Source organism: Scomber scombrus, chromosome 13, assembly GCF_963691925.1.
Source record: "Scomber scombrus chromosome 13, fScoSco1.1, whole genome shotgun sequence".
Classification (NCBI taxonomy): domain Eukaryota; kingdom Metazoa; phylum Chordata; class Actinopteri; order Scombriformes; family Scombridae; genus Scomber; species Scomber scombrus.
This window is the reverse complement of record NC_084982.1, coordinates 8264698-8284406: the sequence shown is the minus strand read 5'-3', so window position 1 is coordinate 8284406 and position 19709 is coordinate 8264698. Positions and strand designations below refer to the sequence as shown.

Here is a 19709-nt window from a genome sequence, read left to right as displayed (position 1 = left end):
TAGCCATATGACATCAGCTAAAACACTGGGTGTATTTGTGATGTAAATGCAGGAAAATACACTGACATTATACCTGATTATGGATGGTTGACATTAACACAAATTTGTGTGTGCAAGATTGTGGGAGTGACAAAATGTGAGCCATGTGATCTGTTATAGGTTCACGTCACCGCTCCAGTTAGACACTGCTATTCAATACCCCCAAAGGGCCCCTTTGATCTTTTGCACAGTGATGATTTCTTCCTTATATCTCTACTGTGGATTTCAAAGCTTCCCTCTTACAGATATAAGCTGCCATAATAATTGTATCACTGATCTCAGATTCGGATGTCTAAAAAAAAAAAAAAAAATTACATTTCAAAGTAATGCTAATATACAGTGTCCCTGTGGAAAGAATTGTTGGACTGTAACGTTAAGTGCAAGCTGCCGAGAACTGCGCTGCCTCTGCAATAAATTATTAATGCAACCAGAGCCCCATAATGTTTCACAGGAAATAAATGTTTGAGGGCGGGCGGTCATTGATTTCAGAATGAGTCACATCTTCAAGGATATATAGTGTAAGGTCTTATTTTCTACACAATACCTTGTGTCAAGTTAATAGAAATGTATCGCTGTCAGAATCCTTTTCAGTAGCTGCAAAGGGGTTTAAAAAACAGACTTATTATTAGACTGTGATGATCAACCTGCTGATCCAGTATGGGGTTTGGATGTGTGATTCAGTAGATCAGGGGACATATTTAGCTTTCTCTCAGCCTCAACACTGCTGTCCATTCCCCATTGCTATGTTATGTGTCTTTCTTACTCTGACTTTCTGATGTTTACTATCATTTACCTAACTACTTGAAATAATATGTGATAAAAGTAAGGTAAGTCTAAAAGAAGTTGGACAGTCACATATTTTTTATGTGTTGGCTGTGTAAGCCAACAGTAGATTTAGATTTAAATGACTTTCCATTACATCAATTTACAGCTTTAATTTTAGGATGTTTACTTCTGTTGAAGGATTGTTGACTTTTTAATAAATGGTACCCAAATTTTAGGTGACAAAATTGGATAAACACCCTAAACGTGTGCAATATAGCCTTTTGTAGTAATGTTGTTTGTGTGTGTGTGTGTGTCCCATATACACTGTGTTGGAGTACATATGCCAAACAAAGGAAATGTGTCACTGTCCTTTCACATTAACCTCTGACTGTAGTGTTAAATGTTTTTACAGCTTACATTAAAGTGATAAAGAAGACCTCATGGAAATGACTTAGAAGGTGTTTTTTGCTAATTGTTGCTTTCTTTTTATCAGGACAAGACCATCTTCTGCCAGAGGCAGAGGAGATTGCTATGATAAGTGCTCAGCTGGCTGCTAGGTTCCTCTTCAGCACAGGTTTTCACACCAAGAAAGTAGTACGGGGTCCTGCCAGTGACTGGTAAGCTCCATCCACTCCAGTGTTTTTGTTTTGGCTCACTTTCTCTCTTCCTCTCTGTTTTAATCCTTCTCTATAACTATCCTCCATCTCTCTTCTAGGTATGACGCCCTCTGCATCCTGCTGAGACACAGTAAGAATGTACGCTATTGGTTTGCACACAACGTTCTGTTTGCTTATCCTAACCGGTTCTCTGAGTACCTGCTTGAGTGCCCGAGCGCTGAGGTGCGGGGCGCGTTTGCCAAGCTCATTGTCTTCATCGCTCACTTTTCCCTGCAAGACGGCCCATGCCCCTCCCCTACCGCCTCACCCGGACCCTCTACTCAGGTTGGTGTCAGTCTCAAGCCACACTCTGGGGTTATAGCTTTGAATTGGACCCATTTTGATAAACGTGTGATACAAATTACTGAGACAATTTATATCAGAAGTGATCCCTGAGAGGTTTCTTATCCTGTGTCTGTTTTCCATGTTCGTGTATCAGGGCTGTGATAATCTCAGTCTAAGTGACCACCTGTTGAGAGCTGTACTCAACCTGCTCAGAAGAGAGGTTTCTGAACACGGCCGTCACCTGCAGCAGTACTTCAACCTCTTTGTCATGTATGCCAATCTGGGTAAGGAGCACACAGCAATCATCTACCTGTCATGTACATCTGCTCCTTCAGTGTGACTTTTAAAATTGAACAGGCAATGTTCATACAAGATATTTTTTTTAAATTGGTGTTATTTCTAAACTGCTTTATTCTTCTTTTTTTTCTCGCCCCACTTCTTTTTCCCTGCAAAGGCCTGGCAGAAAAGACTCAGCTGTTGAAGCTGAATGTCCCTGCCACATTCATGTTAGTCGCTCTGGATGAGGGTCCCGGCCCTCCCATAAAGTACCAGTACGCCGAGCTGGGAAAGCTCTACACTGTCGTCTCCCAGCTGGTGCGCTGCTGTGACGTCTCAACACGCATGCAGTCCTCTATCAATGGTGAGTGTACAAACTTTGATATGAACTCAGCTGGTTGGAGGCAGTAAGAACTTGTGAAGCCCAATGAAGATATTCATCCTTGCTCAGGATCTGGTGACTGACAAAAGCAGCCACTCTGAGCCTTTTTGCCATGTAGGCATAGCTCGGAGCTGAGGGCTTTCAGAGATAAAGAATGAAAGACACTGTTCAAAGAAAATATGTATGTTTTTACCAAATAACTACATGTATTTCAGATTACATTTACTCACATATTGCTCTTCTTCTCTACCCCCTACAGGTAACCCTCCTCTCCCTAACCCCTATGGCGACACCAACCTGACAGCCCCAGTGATGCCTGTGCAGCAGCTGGTGGCAGAGATTCTGTTTGTGAGGACCAGCTACGTGAAGAAGATCATCGAGGACTGCAGCAACTCTGAAGAGACCGTAAAGCTGCTTCGCTTCAGCTGTTGGGAGAACCCTCAGTTCTCCTCCACCGTGCTCAGCGAGCTGCTCTGGCAGGTAAATGAACATCATCACATGGACACCCAAATATCTGTGGGAGGATTACTTGTATGAGTCTGTAACGTGTGAATGTGTTTGTCTGTGTGAAGGTGGCGTACTCCTACACATACGAGCTGAGGCCTTACCTGGACTTGCTGCTACAGATCCTGCTCATTGAAGACTCCTGGCAGACACACAGGTCAGACTGATGGGTCAGTGTGTAAATCTTGGTTTTTGCACTGTTGTGTGATCATCATTTAAATTTCTACTCGCCTCGTTTGGTCGTGTAGGATCCACAATGTGCTGAAGGGCATTCCTGATGACAGAGACGGGCTTTTTGACACCATTCAGCGCTCCAAGAACCACTATCAGAAACGGGCCTACCAGTGTATCAAGTGCATGGTGGCCCTCTTTAGCAACTGCTCCGTGGCCTACCAGATCCTACAGGTATGCATACTCACAGTTGAAGGTGTCTCTCCTGTTTTCTCATGTCACACATGTAAGAAATCAATGTCCTGTTTGTGATTTGAAAATGAGGAACCACTGTGCCAAATAACAAGAAAAACATGTACATGATAAATGTAGTTCTCCTGTTGTCTGACCTAGTTACTTCTCCCTGTTGAAGAGCATTTATTTTCTGCAATGAAGTTTATTTTATTTCCATAGTTTCTGTCTCTCCCCTGGGTGCAGACCGAACCAAACAATTGCTAACTTAGTGCTAAGAAAAGGAATTCACAAATTCATCACAAATACATGACGTGAAGCCTTTTGTTGTTTGTGTGCACACAGAGTAATGGCGATCTGAAACGAAAGTGGACGTGGGCCGTGGAGTGGCTCGGGGACGAGCTGGAGAGGAGGCCATATACAGGGAACCCTCAGTACACCTACAACAACTGGTCTCCTCCGGTTCAGAGCAACGAAACCTCCAACGGCTATTTCCTTGAGCGTTCACACAGTGCACGTATGACACTCGCCAAGGCCTGTGAACTTTGTCCTGAGGAGGTAAATACTTTGAAAATTCTCTTAACATACAAAAACACACTTTTGCCTTGTTTTACATAAATGTGATCTCTTGGTACTCAGGTAGCCACACCATAAACTATATATGTTATGTATACATATATAGTTTAGATATATGAAATTATAGTAACACCCATCAGAATTTCTGAACATTTCTGAATTTTTTGATTTAAGTCAAACACCAGGATGGTCATTTCTTTTTAGATAGAAATAGAATCAAGAAGGCCACATAAATATTAAAATTTTACCAAGAGACACCACACCAAAACATGTAGATGGCCGTGGGTGCTAAGGCAACACATTACTAATGGTGTACAGTGGTGAAGGTAACAGAAAAATCACATAGAGGAGCTTCAACCACTGAATGCCGTAACATAGCCAGCATGACAAATGAGATCAAATGATGACTTCTCTGACATTTTGTAGAAAAATGTAATCACACATTTAAGCCAGAGGGAAGAACATGGACTTATTATTTGTGTTTCCAAGAAGATTTAATTGTAATGTTTGATTAATTTAATATGATCATATGCTAGCAGTGCCAGTTTTCTAATCATTTTGGAAAACCTGTTGCCAATCTCCACAGAATTACCCATACAAAGTTTTATTTACTTTCTTTAAGGTGAATTGGCTTTGTATTGATTCGTGGCTGCAGTGTGCAATGTATGCATATGTAATCTTGTGTTCTCACTAAAAAAAAAAAAGTTACTTGTATTTGTTTATGTTGAAAAATCCAGTCAAATGACACACTTCTCCTGTAATATTTCATACACAGCTCAAGTGTACTCAGGGAAGCCCAGGGAAGGTCAGTATTCCAGGCACCACGACATAAAGGAAGGAAATAAAATAAATCAATTACAGAATCAGCAGAGAAGCAATGAACAGTCGGCCAATGGCAAGGCCTCCAACACAATCAACATATTTAGATACAGCTGCATAATGTGCAGCCTGGATAGTCATCAGTGGCCAAGGCTAGAAACAGTCTTGTTTAGGCTACATGCTTGATCCCAATTTGTCTACTTTTGCTCTATTTTCTTTTTTGGACTCTTTGTATGTATTTGACACAAATGTTATTTAAACAGTTAAGTGCAGAAGGATAGAGTAAAGCTGTGTTTACACAAACTGACAATGATTCACTAAAATTAACATTTTTAAAAACATTATTAACACTTTGACTTGTCAGCACATGTATATCATTGTTCTCCTATTTAAAAAAAGTATGTTGACTCTCAAACTACATAGAAGCTAATGCTATGTATGTAAGTATAGTAAGTAAAATTGTCATCCTCCATCCTGCTATCTAGCAGTATAGTAAAAGGAAAGGTAGACTGACATGTGAGAGGCTCTATAGTGTAACTGGCATGAGAAATCATGTAACGCAGCTGCACACAGTGAACAGATCTTTGTTCTCGTCCTGTCCTGCTGCCCAGTCTCAGTGATTTGCCAAAGCAACAGCACTCACACAGCCAGTCTTCCATCTCAGTCTAGCGCTTCTTTAACAACCCATGCCCATTTTTTTTGCTTCCTTCCCAACTCAAACAGCCACCTGCATCTAATTGAAAACTCTTAGTCACAGCTATACTCAAGCATTGAGCAGTAGTTGCAGTATTAAGGCTTCATTAACAAAGAGCTTTGTTCTCTATTTTGCTATTGTAGGTAAAATGCTGTTTTTAGAAGCTTATATAAAGTTGTTAGTGACACGTAGACATTTGAAATGAAGTACATGCAATTTTTCCAAAATCGGTAATAGTTAAAAACAAACATGTTAGTTCAGATACTGTGTAGATATTATATAATAGCCAGAATTAAACTGATCTGAGCTAAAACAACACGAGGATGGTCTGTGTGATGACATGTTACTACATTAGCGCTACATACTACAAATTTGTGTTAATGGCCTGACAGGTGATGCTTTTTATCTATTGATGACTTGAAATCATGTTATGTGTAATATGTACATGTTATACAGAATATCCTGTGCACTTAACTTTGTCTCACTCATAGAAGACAAATACAATAATCTACCTTTAACAAATTGCATAAGAAAATATAAATTATAACTAGTGTTTGAAATAACCTCAGCAGTAGAGAAGTTCACATGCAGCTTCAGTTTCTAAAGTATTAGCAGCAGCTCTCCTGCTAAGAAGTTGCTCTCAGGTGTAAAATCCACCCACACACTTAATTAAGTCTCAGTTAAACCTCATTTACTTACATATTGTAACACAGTTGGAGATATGACTTTCTCATACAGCCTACATGCTGCGTCACACTGAAATGCCAAAGCTCAGACTCTTACCCAGTTCTGTTCAAATAAATAAGCAAATTCCACTATGTTTATATAGTCTAAATAATACTTTTTGAATTTGAATGTTGAATTTAATTAGTGACAAATAACATTTCTCTGACACGTTAGGAGCCAGATGAACAGGAAGCACCTGATGATCAAGACTCCTCCCCACCTGAGGACACCTCTCTGTACCCACATTCTCCTGGAACCACCCAATTTCAGCAGGTATCGTCAGAGCGTCCCCATCAGCTATACAGGAGGATTTTTTCTACTTTTAGATTTGATTCATAGCTGTTACTTTAAAATTATCACCTTTTAAGTTTGACGATGTTGTCGGCACTGCCTCACATTTTTTTTGTACACGTCTCTTCCCGAACAGAACAACCACCCCCATGGGCAGCCGTACACCGGGCCTGCTGCTCAGCACATGAACAACCCCCAGCGTCCTGGTCCTGCCTCTGCCCCGACTCCAGGCCCTACCCAGACCCAGACCCAGACCCAGACCCAGACCCAGAGCCCCACCCCAGCCCCTGGTCCTACTCCCGGCCCGGGCCCGCGAGCACAAGAGAACTGGGAGAGCACCGAGGAGGTTGCCCCCGCCCCCGCCCCCACCTCTACCCCAGCGCCTGCCCCGCCTAAGGAGTAACATCCCCTCCCCCTCTGCTGTGCCTCGAGCCTCCATCGTCCCGCTCTCCCTCCTCTCATCCTCCGGTCAACAGAGCTCCTCGTTGGGCCTCTCTCTCTTACTCTCTCACTCTCTCTGGCCCCAGGGCAGGGCAGAGCCAGGCCTCCCATCCCCTCTCCAGGCCACTTCTCTCTCCCGTCAGCCTGCAGGGAGGCGCTCTCCCCTGGCCTGGGGCTGCCTGACCGCGTGACCGGGGGGGGGGAGGGGCCTGCTGGCGGCTGCAGAGGCGAGGGAGTGGATAAGAGTTCTAATAAAGAAAAACAAAATGTACCCAGAGCTGACGATGCTGATGCGCTTGTCTACACGACAAAAAGGTGTACATAGTATGTTAATGTTTTTGACTGTTCAGATCCCCCAGTAGCATAACTCTGTGTGGTTTGCTGTTGGGAGATGTTACAGATATTATGGAAAACAAAATGGATATTATAAATAAGAAAAATGCCCAAAAACAACTGTAAGAAGACAACAACTCCTCTTTCTTTTATCACCCATGCTCAGCAGTAAAGTTTGTTCTACCATCGGACGGTTACTGGTCATTCAACTGTAGAAGGACGCATTGTTATTATCATAATTATATTATTCTTAAGCTCCTTGGCAACCTTATGACCCATGCCAGATCAACTCACAAGCTGTGGTTGGTTTTAGTGTGAGATATGGAATGGTTGGGTGGACTTTTACGGTGTTTGGTTGATGTGAAAAAGCAGTGATGCAACATTGTTCTGATACTCATTGCCTTTCTTTTCTTTTTCTTTTTCTTTTCTTTCTTTTCTTTTTTGTTTTTTTTTTGTTTTATTTGTTCTGGTAATAAATTCAATCCTTTTTGAAGCTCTAGTTAATATGCTGTAACATTTAGCATGGCTTCTCACCAGAATAGTGTAGCCCAAGGGAAGACTTGTGATCATAACAACCTGAAGCTGTTCTTAATCCACATCTCCAGAGGGGTGTTACCCTAAGGTTTTTTTTTTTTTTTGTTTGTTTATTCTTTTTTTTTGTTATTTTCTACTCATCTACCCTATCTACAATGAGGGCAATATTTTGAACCAATGTATGAATAAGTGGCTTTTCAATTGCACATATAATCCTCCAACTTCACATTTGGCAGTCAGTTTTTGGTGGGATTAGACAGCTTAGCTTTTCATCTATAGGAATTCTGAAAAATGAAACACATATGCAACAGAATAGCTGCACTGGGCTATCTGGTGTATAATAGACTGTGGTTTGCTTCTGTCTCTTCAATAGAGCCTAGTCTTAGACAGACTTGTTGCCCGACGGCTTCCTGTCTGCCATGGAGCCAGGTCGGGGTGTGCGGCTGCTCCTGCTCGGGATGAAGCGACAGATCCCGAGCAGCAGCGAGAGACCCTCACCATCCAGCTCCATGGAGACCAGGTTCCACAGCAGGGTTGTACCAGCTGGTTAGTCATGTTGCAACTTGAGCTAACTTGTAATTCTGTAGGAGTAAAAGGTAAACATCAGTAAATACTGTATTTAATTGGTAACTTGAATGCGTGTATTTTTTTCTTTTTGAATTTCTTTTCTTTTGTTTTTTTTCTTTCTTTTGTTTTTTTTGTCTAAAACATACCAAATACTCCTGCAAATGAAAATATTCTGCCCACCGTATTATATTTAAATATTTTGCTCTTATTTTATAGAATTTATTTTGTTGTATTTCACTAAAAATAGAATTTGATTTAAGAGGAACATTTTTGTCCTTGTGTTATTTTTAAAGAAGATATTGACTGTACAGAGTTCTGCGCCCTGTTTTTTGCCGACTTTTGTTTTGGCCATGGTGTGACGTTGAATTCTGGAGCTACAGTCGCGATGTGGACTTTCACTTTGTGAGGTTTTTTGTGCACAGAAATATAACAAAAAAAAAGCATTGCGCCCTTAGCAAATAAAGAACATGGAATCTTGTCTGTGTCTCATTTTTACTTGTCAGATATAAACTGTGAACAGTCTTGCTCCGCATCACCAGTTTTTATCCAGAAAGTAGCAACACGCGTAATCAGTATGTTCAAAAACTGCACTGACATCTGCACCAGCTGATATGTCAGTGCTGTATTACTGAGTGTGAAGTCATGACATGTAGTTCGATAAGTAACTCGGTGTGTCTTGAGCTACTCTTAAAACTCTTTAATCATATTTCAAAGTGATTTTCACAGAGGGGTCTTCTCCTCAAGGGGTCCCAAGAACATTTTAGGGTGTTATAACATACTGTTTAACAACTATTTTGCTGTTTTTTGAGAAAGACTGGATACTTTTCACCTCTTCATTCTCTAAATATGAACTGCTCACAGCTGCTGACCACAAAGTCCAAATGAATGCACCAGTTTATCACCTGCAGATGTTCAGTGAATGGATGCATGTTGCTCAGGAGTGAAAGTCTTTTCCTGTAACACTAGCTCCCTCTAGTGTATAAGCAATCAGTCAACCATTTATTACCCTATATCGACTATTACATTAATGTGCAAGAAGTCTGACCTCCCTGAACGTTCAGTTGTTTTTGTTTAAACTGTTTCATAGAGGTGCTGATTCAACTTCATTGTCATTTTGGAGCCTTATTGTGATTAACTGTATTTTGCTGCAGAGGTTTTTATTTGTTTTGTCATGTAGACAAAAATTGAAACACCAGTTTTAGTTAAAGTGTTTAGTGAGAGGCAGAGGGAAGTCATTTCTGTATCAGTTTGAAAGTATAAATACCTGTGTAACACCATTCAGCTCCACAACATACCGCCTCCACAATGGCCAGAGTTGGTTTACCAACTCAATTTAATGAAAAACTAAATGTAACCTAAATAAAGGTCTAGTTTCTTGAAGGGATATTTTTTCAGTTATTTTCATTTATGGTACATTTAGCTTGGGTATAAGGGATTATTTGCTGTATGTTAGTTTTCTATTTAACCCATTAGTCCTGTCATATTTGTCTTCAGATATTTATAAAATAAGTACAACTGTTAAACCCAAATGCTTTATATATTCAAAGTGTAAAGTCAGTATGTATCAGTATGTCATTTGGGGTTAGTGGCAGACGTAACATCTTTTTCAAAGCAGTGTCATCATAGTAGGAAAAGCATGAATGTTAATGACTCAGGTCTATATAAGTGTCCCAGTAAACCAGCATGAACAGGACCCTGAAACTGAAGAGACTACATGAAATTCAGTTACCATTAATATTTACTCCTGTGCTTTTTTTTTACGTCTAAAATGTCTTGTGAGGAGGACTATTGATATCATTCATCTGCTTAATTTTACCACCATATCATCTGTCCCACATTTGAACTGCGACGACCCACAAATGAAGCAGATGAACAGATTCTTTTGGAACATGGTTTTATTATCAAGAAAGTCACGTTTAGTTCTCCTTCTCCTGGACGGTCTTTGTTCCGCGCAGTCTGCCTGTACGACGGGCAGCAATAAGACCGACCTTGCGACCAGCAGGTGCATCCCTCCTGATTGTTGAGGGTTTGCCAATATGCTGATGGTTACCACCACCGAAGGGATGCTCAACAGGCTGCAGAGAGAGAGGGAGGGGAAAAAAAGATATTAGTGTGAGGAACTTTAAATGTTGCAGTCAGACCCTACCTCCAACTCCTGTTCAATACTTTCCCTCAATTGTGTAATACCTTCCAAGACATTACAGTCTTATCTCCCAACAATCCATCACCAAAAAGACTATAGGGTCCCAACAAAGTGCTTCAGATTAAGAAACAAGTAAAAGTCCACTTAGGAAAAGTTAAGTAGATTCAAGACCTGGTCATCACATCAGAATCAAACCTTGTAAATGTAAAAAAGGTCAGATGAGGCCACTAGACCTCCACACATCCTCAGTTTCTTTTAAGAGCTGTACTGGGACACTCCTGTAAGGCGTGTTAGATATGTTAACACATGTTTGGAGAGAACCTAACCATGATGTGAACTTGTGTGCAACCAGGCGGAAACTAAAACGTTGCTTCAGCTTCATCACCTGTGGAGCACAAAGTAATGCTCCCTTCATCTTTCTCCTGAAGGGTCTCATTAATGAGGCTCATCACACTTCCCTCATCCTTCACAACACAGTTTAAGTCCTTCATAATTAATCCTCTTATGATCCGAGAGCACTTCAGGCACTACGGGTAAGGCTGTTTCATGACAAAAGCCAAATCCCAGATATACCTATTCACAACATATCAATCAATATTTAACTTGCACGCTCTGTCACCAATCTCATCTTTCAATACTGTCAGCTATTCTCCACCCTGTGCTGACAGCTACCTCAGGCCTGTAGGGTGCTCACTGCATAAAGTCTCACGATTGTTAATTAATGTCTGCAGGTTTTACTCTGCTGCCATCGAAGAGGATATTCTTAGGTGTTCACTTACGTTCATAGCCACACCACGGACACGTGGCCAGCAGTTCCTCTTGGCCTTGTACTTGTGGTAGGCACGACCAGCCTTCAGGATGGGCTTGTCAATACGACCACCTCCAGCAACCACACCTGTAACAAGTAGAGCAGAGCTGGTCAAAACATGCCTCGCGTTCAAATCACAAAAACACCACATTAACCGCGCGTCACTACACGACACATCTCATAGCGGCATTGAGTTAACATCCGTTCTGAAACGTGGTCAGGGTCCTTACCGACGACAGCTCTGTTGGCAGAGGCGATCACTTTTTTGGAGCCTGAGGGCAGCTTGACTCTGGACTTCTTGGTCTCAGGGTTGTGGGAGATGACTGTGGCGTAGTTTCCTGAAGCGCGGGCCAGCTTGCCTCTGTCGCCGGGCTTCTCCTCCAGGCAGCAGATGATGGTTCCCTCGGGCATTGTGCCAACAGGCAGGACGTTGCCGATGTTGAGCTGAGCTGTGGGAGGCCAGATGGGAAAAAATGGTTAGCTGCTGGCGTGAGATCATTTTCACAGACACAATCTGAATTAAATGACTCTGCTGACAACTTAGATACATCTTCATCAAGATGATGAACCACCTGCTTTAATACCTCTGATGTCACCCCTTGTTGTAGTCTGGCACATTAAAAGGTTTTATCGGGTGTGCAGATAAACAAAACAAACAAAATGAAGACATGCATCCAATCTAGGTCAAGGGGTCTCAATTTCAGATCCAGGTGGGACTCCAAGATGTAAACAAATCCCCACAATGGCTCGGACAAACAGGCCTGACCCAGATTTCTCAAGTTCCCAGATGATCTTTGCAGTTCTGAACTGTTCATTTGTACTTTTATGTTGTACCTTACGTGCCATCAATCTTACATGTCGGCCGAATATTAGATTAAGCCTACTAAGTCACTTCTGTTGTCTCACTAGGTTGGAAACGTCACATTAAATAATTGAGCTACTGTTTAAACATTCAACTGTAAAATAAGTTTAAAACTCATTCACTGATATTTTCCAACTCATCCCCACAGCTCCCTCTCACACACCAGGTGTCCATTTGTGTGTTGGCATTGCACATACTATATCTGTAATAGTCCTGACACTTTTTCTTTATTTTTTTTCAGCCGTTATCAGGGGTTCAGAACATAATCAGCCCTGCGTAGCTTAAGGAAGTGGAGAGACAGTGGAAAACCATCCAGGATGTCCAGTCAGACTGGAAGCCTCTTCAGACACTGACACCCTACACAGTGGTGTTGTTACACTTAAGACTTCACAAGTTACCCCAGCACAACTATTTACTCTTTCGTCACAATCGTAAAGTAAACAGAAGTTGTTTTGCGGTGCTGTCTACAACGTCCTGCTACTCACATACAGATCCATTATCAGACATGTGCCTCCTTACCTACAGGAACTGATCATGCCACAAACCTCCACCCGCACCCTCAGATCTGACAGCAGCTTGCACCTCTGAGCCCCCACAGACCCGACTCTTAAAAAAAAAAAGGCCTAAAAACCTTATATATTTTAACTCTTATTTTCTTTGTTTATAACGCTGCAGCACTGTGAGATTCACTGTGATTGAGAAGTGCACTACCTCATGTTTACTTTTGCTGCTACTTCAAAAAGGTCTTAATATTTAGTGTACTTGTGTCCTTTATGTTCCTGAAACTATATATTTAGTATATTTTTAGTTATCTTATTTTTTTAGTAGATACATTCATTTAAAATGCTTTATTCTGTTTTGTGGTCTGAGAGAAACCCAAATTCATTCCATGACAATAAAGTAGTATTCATAGTTCAGATCCATGTTTCAAGAATTCTCAATGGACTTTAAGTGTATTTTCTGCCAGTAAAAATGCTACTTTGCTATTTTAAAAAGGTTTTTATACTCGTGTCCTTTTGTATATTCATTTAAGTCCTTTATATTTCTGAAACTTGAATATGTTTAGAGAAGTATATTTTTAATTATCTTCTGTTTTTAGCAGTTACATTTGTTTATAATGTTTATTCTTTCAGTGCAGTTTCTGGTCTGGGAAAAACATATGAATTCCATGACATTCCAGAACTCTTGAGCCTCCTTTCAGCCTCTTACCCTTCTTGCCGCAGTAGATGAACTGTCCAGTGTGGATGCCCTCAGCTGCGATGAAGAGTTCTGTCCTCTTCTTGAAGCGGTAGGGGTCACGGAAGGCTACTTTGGCCAGGGGGGCGCCACGGCCGGGGTCATGGATGATATCCTGAGAGGGGGACAACATTGCCGTCACGATGTACGCTCACCCCCACAACCAGAAAGATGTTCAACTCTCCTCCCTAAAAATCACCACTTACCTTCACAATCCCCTTGATGTAACCATGACGTTCAGCGAAGTCGATGTGACGGAGTTTAGCAGCACCTTTTCTGTGCTTGACGTGGGCTTTGAACACGGAGCCCGCACCTTTTCTCTGTCCCCTGATCACACGTCCCATCGTGAACTGAAACACAGGATCATTTCTCACATTACTTACGGAGTAGACGTGTACAGTGAACAAGTCCTACAACACATACTAAATTAGCGAATTATATCTTACAAGTTTGAATCTGTCTGTGCCTAAAACTGCCTTGTTTGACAGATTTTCACAAGATCACAACAAATCATTTAAACTCAACTTTACTGTCATTGCAAAGTATACAAATGTTGAGACAACGCAATGCAAGTTAGCAACTAACCTAAAGTGCAAATAAAGCCATTAAGTGCACTGTAATGTATATAAATAGAGTGCACAGTGAGGGTATAAATACTAAAAAATATATAAAGTACGAACACTAATGAAAATATTAAATGTAAACGTTAAAAAAAAGGCATGATCAACACCTAAAGGTCTGAGAATACGATATACACGTTACAGATTACATATAATCACTATAAACAGTAGAATAAATGTATGAACAATATAGACGCTGGTATAAATAACCAATGTGTGTCAGCTATCGCTAGTTAGCAGGCTAGCCGCCGGTAACAGTATCAACTTTAATCAATGTTTCGGTACTTTGGTAAAGTCATAGATAAACTTGCTGTCAAATATGATAATTCAATACAAATTAAAGTCTGTGTAGCTTGTGTCAGCGGCCCACATTACACACATATGTCCTGTTTGAGGCCCTTTAGCCGCTTCACACCGCTGTTACAAGCGCCTTGTCACCACCGAGCTCTACAAACTTCAAAAACGCTTCAATATTAACATCAGCTGCTGAAATACTCAGTAAGAAATGTTCTTAGACATTTCCTATACACCTAAAAGTGTGAGTTTAAATCGGATGACTTAATAAAATCGTGATATAAAGCAGATTTAGTGAGGGGAATGAGATCGAAGCTGTCCTACCTAAACTCCGTTGACGGAAAGAGGAAGTGCAAAGGGAAAAGCGGAGGTTTTCTTCCGGAGAAATCATCGCAGGGCCTGATGGGAGTTGGAGGCAAATATAGTGTCTATCGATCAAAATGATGTATTTTATAAGATAAAGGATTATTATCAAAGCAGTTTTTGAAGGTTCAAGATGTACTGATGACTAGCCGATACCCATATTAACAAGTAAAACAATTCTGATAAACATGTTTTGCAATGATCCCTTAAAAATACCTGTGACAAATATAGGCTATGTAATGGAGGCATGATATTTTACCATTTGAGACAATAAACTTTATTGTATAAAATGACATCAATGCAATGAGACAGTAAACTTCACTTAGAATTTAATAATTATAAATAATTATAAATAGGATCAAATATAGGACATTAAATGCAGCCTATATAACTTCAAAAAAATATCTGACAACATTTGCCAATATCAATATATCTGTGATAGGTCAACATTGGCTGATAATGTCGGCCGATATATATTGGTCGGGCCCTACTGATGATTCTGCAGAGAATCAAATAAGGAATAAGCAAAAATACAAATGCAATTGTTCCCCAAAATATGTTTATTGGATGTCACAATGTGACACAAAGAAGTGGCACACTAAATAGAATAGAATAGAATAAAATATCCTTTATTGCCATTGTACAACAGGTGTCACAACGAAATTGGTACGGGGTCTCTTCCCGTGGTGCAAAATAGTCAAAATAAAAAATAAAAATAGTGCAAGATAAAAGTCAAAATAAAAGTCAAAAATAAAAATAAAGAAGTCTAAATAATATCTAAATAAATGTAACTATTATACATAAGAACAATGAAATACTACAAAAGCTATTTACACACACACACACAAACACACATACACAGTCACAGTCAATTGCACATGTTGCACTTATGCCTATGTAACCTGAGGTAGGTGTTGAATACAGTACTGTATACAAGGTGCTGAGTAGAGGTGCTGGGGGTGGGGGTGGGGTTGGGTGGTTAACTGTTCAGGAGCCTGATAGCCCAGTAGAGGTGCTGGGGGTGGGGGTGGGGGTGGGTGGTTAGCTGTTCAGGAGCCTGATAGCCCAGGGATAGAAAATGTTTTTGAGCCGGTTTGTGCGGCTCTTCAGGACCCTGTATCTTCTGCCAGAGGGCAGAAGTTTGAAGAGGCCTTGGTCGGGGTGAGATGGGTCAGACAGGATCTTCCTTGCCCTGTTTAGCCCCAGAGAGTCTGCAATATCCTCCAGGGAGGGCAGGGGGCAGCCAATGATTTTTTGTGCCGTCTTGATGACCCCCTGCAGGGCTTTTCTGTCCTTGGCTGTGCAGCCGGCATACCACACCGTGATGCAGTACGCCAGCACGCTTTCTATCGTGGAGCGATAGAAGGTCTGCAGCAGCTTTGCCTCCAAGTGGCATTTTTTCAGAAGTCTTAAAAAGTGCAGTCTCTGCTGAGCCTTGCCCACAACCACTGAGGTGTTGGTGTGCCATGTTAGGTCGTCAGCCACATGCACACCGAAAAACCTGCGAGAAGAGACTCTCTCCACGCAGACACTGTCTATCTGTAGTGGGGTGGGGTCCACTCTCTTCCTCCTCCAGTCCATCACCATCTCCTTGGTTTTGCTAGTGTTCAGCAACAGGTTGTTTGCTGAACACCAGGCTACGAGCCTCTGGACCTCCTCCCTGTATGCTGTTTAGTCGCCGTCAGAGATGAGACCCACCACTGTAGTGTCGTCTGCGAACTTGACGATGATGTTAGAGTGGTGGGAGGAGACACAGTCATGTGTGTATAAACCATACAGGAAGGGGCTCAGCACACAGCCCTGAGGGGAGCCCGTGCTGAGTGTTAGGGTGGAGGATGTGTGGGGCCCAACCCTTCTAATTCGCAGGTGAGGGGTGGGAAGTCCAGGTCAGTCAGCTTCTTGATGAGAATGTTTGGCAGAATGGTGTTGAATGCCGAACTAAAATCAACAAAAAGCATGCTGACATAATTCCCCAAAACAAAACACATAAAGGCATTTTGAATACAACACAGTACATTTCAGCTGTCATATTTGTTAAAAGGATACTTAAATCATTAAAAAAATATATGATCTGACAATCCATATTTCACTTAAAACTCAAATAAAACAAAACATAAAGAAAATTCACGCTAGTTCAACAGAAGGCCCCAACAAAACCTCCCTTCCAGAAATGTTTTTCTCCATATCTTGTTAAAAGTGCTGTATTTTGCTTGCATGGTAAGTTTTTCCATAGTCAGACTATGAAGCAGTCCCTCCATCCAGCTATAGTTGCTTAGTCTAATAACTGTTTTTCCAGGGTCATTTTATGATTGGCTTCAAGTAAGCAAAGGTCACAATAAAGCATCCAAAAATACACAGTTTGGGACATATGAAGATTCCCTTTTGTGACAGTGAAAAATGTAGCTGTTATTTCCTTCCAATACTCTTGTGCGATTGGACGTTCCAAAAGGCACTGAAACAAGCTGCTCACGTGTATTCCACATTTAATACAAAGATCTTGTTTATTATGGTTGAGGCGATAGAGTAAATCGCTGTAATGTACAACCTCATTAACTATTTCTACTGAAGCAGATTGAGCCTCGTTTTTATAGTCTGGATTTGGGATTGTAAAAAAAAAAAAAAAATACCGCCATTCCTCTGCTGTGATTCTTCTTCATTGATATCTGAACACCTGGACAGTCTTTTGTTCTCTGAGGATTACTTCACCTCAGTTAATTTGGTAAAAAAATAATGCACAGTTATTCATTCTTAAATCTAAGAATGATATATTGTATGGAAATGAGGACAAATAACACTGTGTACAGATTTATGTCATGACAACAGACTGTGTGTAAAGATTATATCTCTATTATCATATAATATCCTTTTATACAGTCTCTGGTTATGATATAGGCCATGATGTATTTAGTGAGATTGATTCATGTGTCAGTGGTGTTGCTATTTGAAAACAGTGGAACAATTTGGAAAAGAAGGATATATGAAAAAATTAATCTCAATAAAGGTGAAGGTGCGGGGAACAGAGTAAGACTTCAGATTCTTGAGGCAAAAGCAATGACTGGGTTTCACAAGGAGGGAAAAAGTGCTTAATTAAGACTTCACATTTAAGTGCTCAATGTCATGCATGAAAAGAAAAGGTGACCAGGCTCACTGGAGCTTATTCAGCTGTTCCCCTTTGTACTTTTAATGAACATTTAGTGTTTTTTGGCATACTGGGCAAAGTGTTATAATTTAATAAAAGCATACATTTCTAGAAATTCTATGAGGAACACAACTGTCCAAATCATTGTAAACATTTTATCTGATAGTTGATATTATATTAAATATTATCACTGCCCAGCAGATGGGGCCACAAGTCCTGCCACACAAGCCTCAGTTATGTGGAGTACAAAATCATGGACTCTATAAATCTATATTGTGTTGTGATTATTTTGAAGGAATAATAAAAGCCTGAAAACTTCCTAAAAATAAAAGAGGGTACGTTTTTGTAAACATATCAACCTTTATTCAGTCTGAGTACAACACATATTGAGCGTCACAGGATTATGTAATTGATTTCTACAACACACCCACTCTGTCAGTTTTATATGAACAAGTTAAGCAACATTTTTGAGTATGCAGGTGCAGCATGGTGCGTGTCACAGGATGAGTGTTAAATAATGACTAATCAAGTGACACACCAAGTCTGTATGTTTTATTAAACCTCGGTTCGATCTCAGGAATGTACTTGGACGACACAGTATTGATTAACTTTACATGATCTCTCTGGGATGAAGTTAGGGGGGGATTTGCTCGGCATCGTCTCTCATTTTGGAAATCTCTCACCAGTTGACCTTTCTCCTAGTAGCCAATTACCTCCGTTGTACCTTATCCCCTCAACATATGGTCTCGTCAACTCGCTCTCAGTGTAGTAGAGGGGATAAATAACAGTGAACAGGCCTCACAGCCTACGCAGTGTGTACAACAGAAGGCACACCGCTAGAGAAAAGAGAGGGGGGTTGTGAGTGGAAGAGAAGAAGGAGGCTGGGGGAAGGCTTTGGCTGCACTAATGCTTGACTCTGCCTGACCTTACAAAGGACACTTGAAACCGCGATTAGGAGATGATCATCACCCCAGATGTCACATATCCCATTTTGAGCAGTTTTGGTTAACAGTTTATGTAAATTAAATTAAAATTTTAAAAACTAATTAAATAAAAAAGTATAATAACTTAATTACTACCTGTACTGTGTGTAGCATATAGACACATCCTCATCCTGGAGACTCACACCTTCTCTCTTCTCCCTATGTGGCCCTTATCTTCTGTTCTCTTCTTCTATTTAGTTATTATTATCATTCTGTTTATCCAAAGTGTTGTTGTTACTGTCCACTCTGTGCATATGACCTCTGTAGCATGTCTACTTATTCCATTTCCTGAGGTTTCAGCCTTTTTTTCCACCTTTAAAGGCTTTAAAACCACTTTTTTATACATTTCCAAAGATCATGTGTACAGCAAACACAGATAGCAATGCAGGTGATGCAGATGATGGTTTGACTGCTAAATGATGTGATTATCCTATAGGACTCTTTGTGATGTTTGGAAATACATGAAAAGTGGTTTTGAACCCAGTATTCCTGTTTGGTCCCTGATGAAGGTGTAAAGTATAAATATTTCCATACAATGATGTTTAAATAAAGGAGAAGTTGATGAAATTAACATGTCTGAACGCAGTTCTCTTTATTCAACTAGTTAAGAGTCCCAAAGCTACACACACTAGCATAGATTTGATGGGGTTGAGGCTCTTCTTCATTTGTAGCATACATCAGACTCTCTTTGTTGTCAACCCATCCATTTACAATTTGGGATGAAATACCATTTCCCAGATGACTATATGGTGCAACACTTAACCAGGTAAACAGCGCAAGCCATAAATACATGACATAAAAACAACTCTCTGCATAACATAATAGTGCAAAGATGAAGACTGTGGTGCAAAAATGTTATTTAGACTAAAAGACAGGGCAGTAGTGCAAAGACAATGTAAACTGTAAAACAAAACACTATAGTACAGAGAAAGTCAGAAATTACTGACATTAAATATATTTTTCACACGTGG

At 40.6% G+C, this 19709-nt stretch overlaps 2 protein-coding genes across 6 annotated transcripts in view; one reads left to right on the top strand and one right to left on the bottom strand.

Annotated features, from left to right (window-relative positions):
- The window catches only part of usp9 (ubiquitin specific peptidase 9), a 41329-nt gene extending 32561 nt beyond the window's left edge, over window positions 1–8768 (top strand). For 3 of the 5 annotated variants that reach the window (XM_062431188.1, XM_062431189.1, XM_062431187.1), the window contains 11 exons: window positions 1298–1421; window positions 1520–1745; window positions 1900–2029; window positions 2200–2385; window positions 2663–2883; window positions 2976–3064; window positions 3156–3312; window positions 3655–3867; window positions 4661–4690; window positions 6299–6397; window positions 6552–8768. In XM_062431188.1, the coding sequence (XP_062287172.1) occupies window positions 1298–1421; window positions 1520–1745; window positions 1900–2029; window positions 2200–2385; window positions 2663–2883; window positions 2976–3064; window positions 3156–3312; window positions 3655–3867; window positions 4661–4690; window positions 6299–6397; window positions 6552–6818 (1742 nt within the window). In that variant the 3' untranslated portion in view covers window positions 6819–8768. The remainder of the gene's footprint in view (window positions 1–1297; window positions 1422–1519; window positions 1746–1899; window positions 2030–2199; window positions 2386–2662; window positions 2884–2975; window positions 3065–3155; window positions 3313–3654; window positions 3868–4660; window positions 4691–6298; window positions 6398–6551) is intronic. The other 2 variants (XM_062431191.1, XM_062431190.1) reach the window with 1 other exon arrangement.
- A 1399-nt stretch (window positions 8769–10167) lies between these two features.
- On the bottom strand, window positions 10168–14633 carry rpl8 (ribosomal protein L8). The gene is made up of 6 exons (XM_062431718.1): window positions 14578–14633; window positions 13546–13689; window positions 13313–13454; window positions 11472–11690; window positions 11213–11328; window positions 10168–10365 (listed from the first exon to the last, which is right to left on the bottom strand). The coding sequence occupies exons 2-6, from the start codon at window positions 13681–13683 to the stop codon at window positions 10207–10209; spliced, it is 774 nt and encodes a 257-aa protein (XP_062287702.1). The 5' UTR covers window positions 13684–13689; window positions 14578–14633; the 3' UTR covers window positions 10168–10206.
- Between the last annotated feature and the right edge of the window lie 5076 nt (window positions 14634–19709).

Bases quoted from the DNA above. Each gene is read 5' to 3' on its own strand.
- rpl8 (XM_062431718.1), bottom strand. From the start codon at position 13,683: ATGGGACGTGTGATCAGGGGACAGAGAAAAGGTGCGGGCTCCGTGTTC. The intron at 11,329-11,471 runs GTAAGGACCCTG...TACTTGTTACAG, and splicing joins TGCCAACAGAGCTGTCGTCG to GTGTGGTTGCTGGAGGTGGT. The intron at 10,366-11,212 runs GTAAGTGAACAC...CTCTCTCTGCAG, and splicing joins TCCGTGGTGTGGCTATGAAC to CCTGTTGAGCATCCCTTCGG.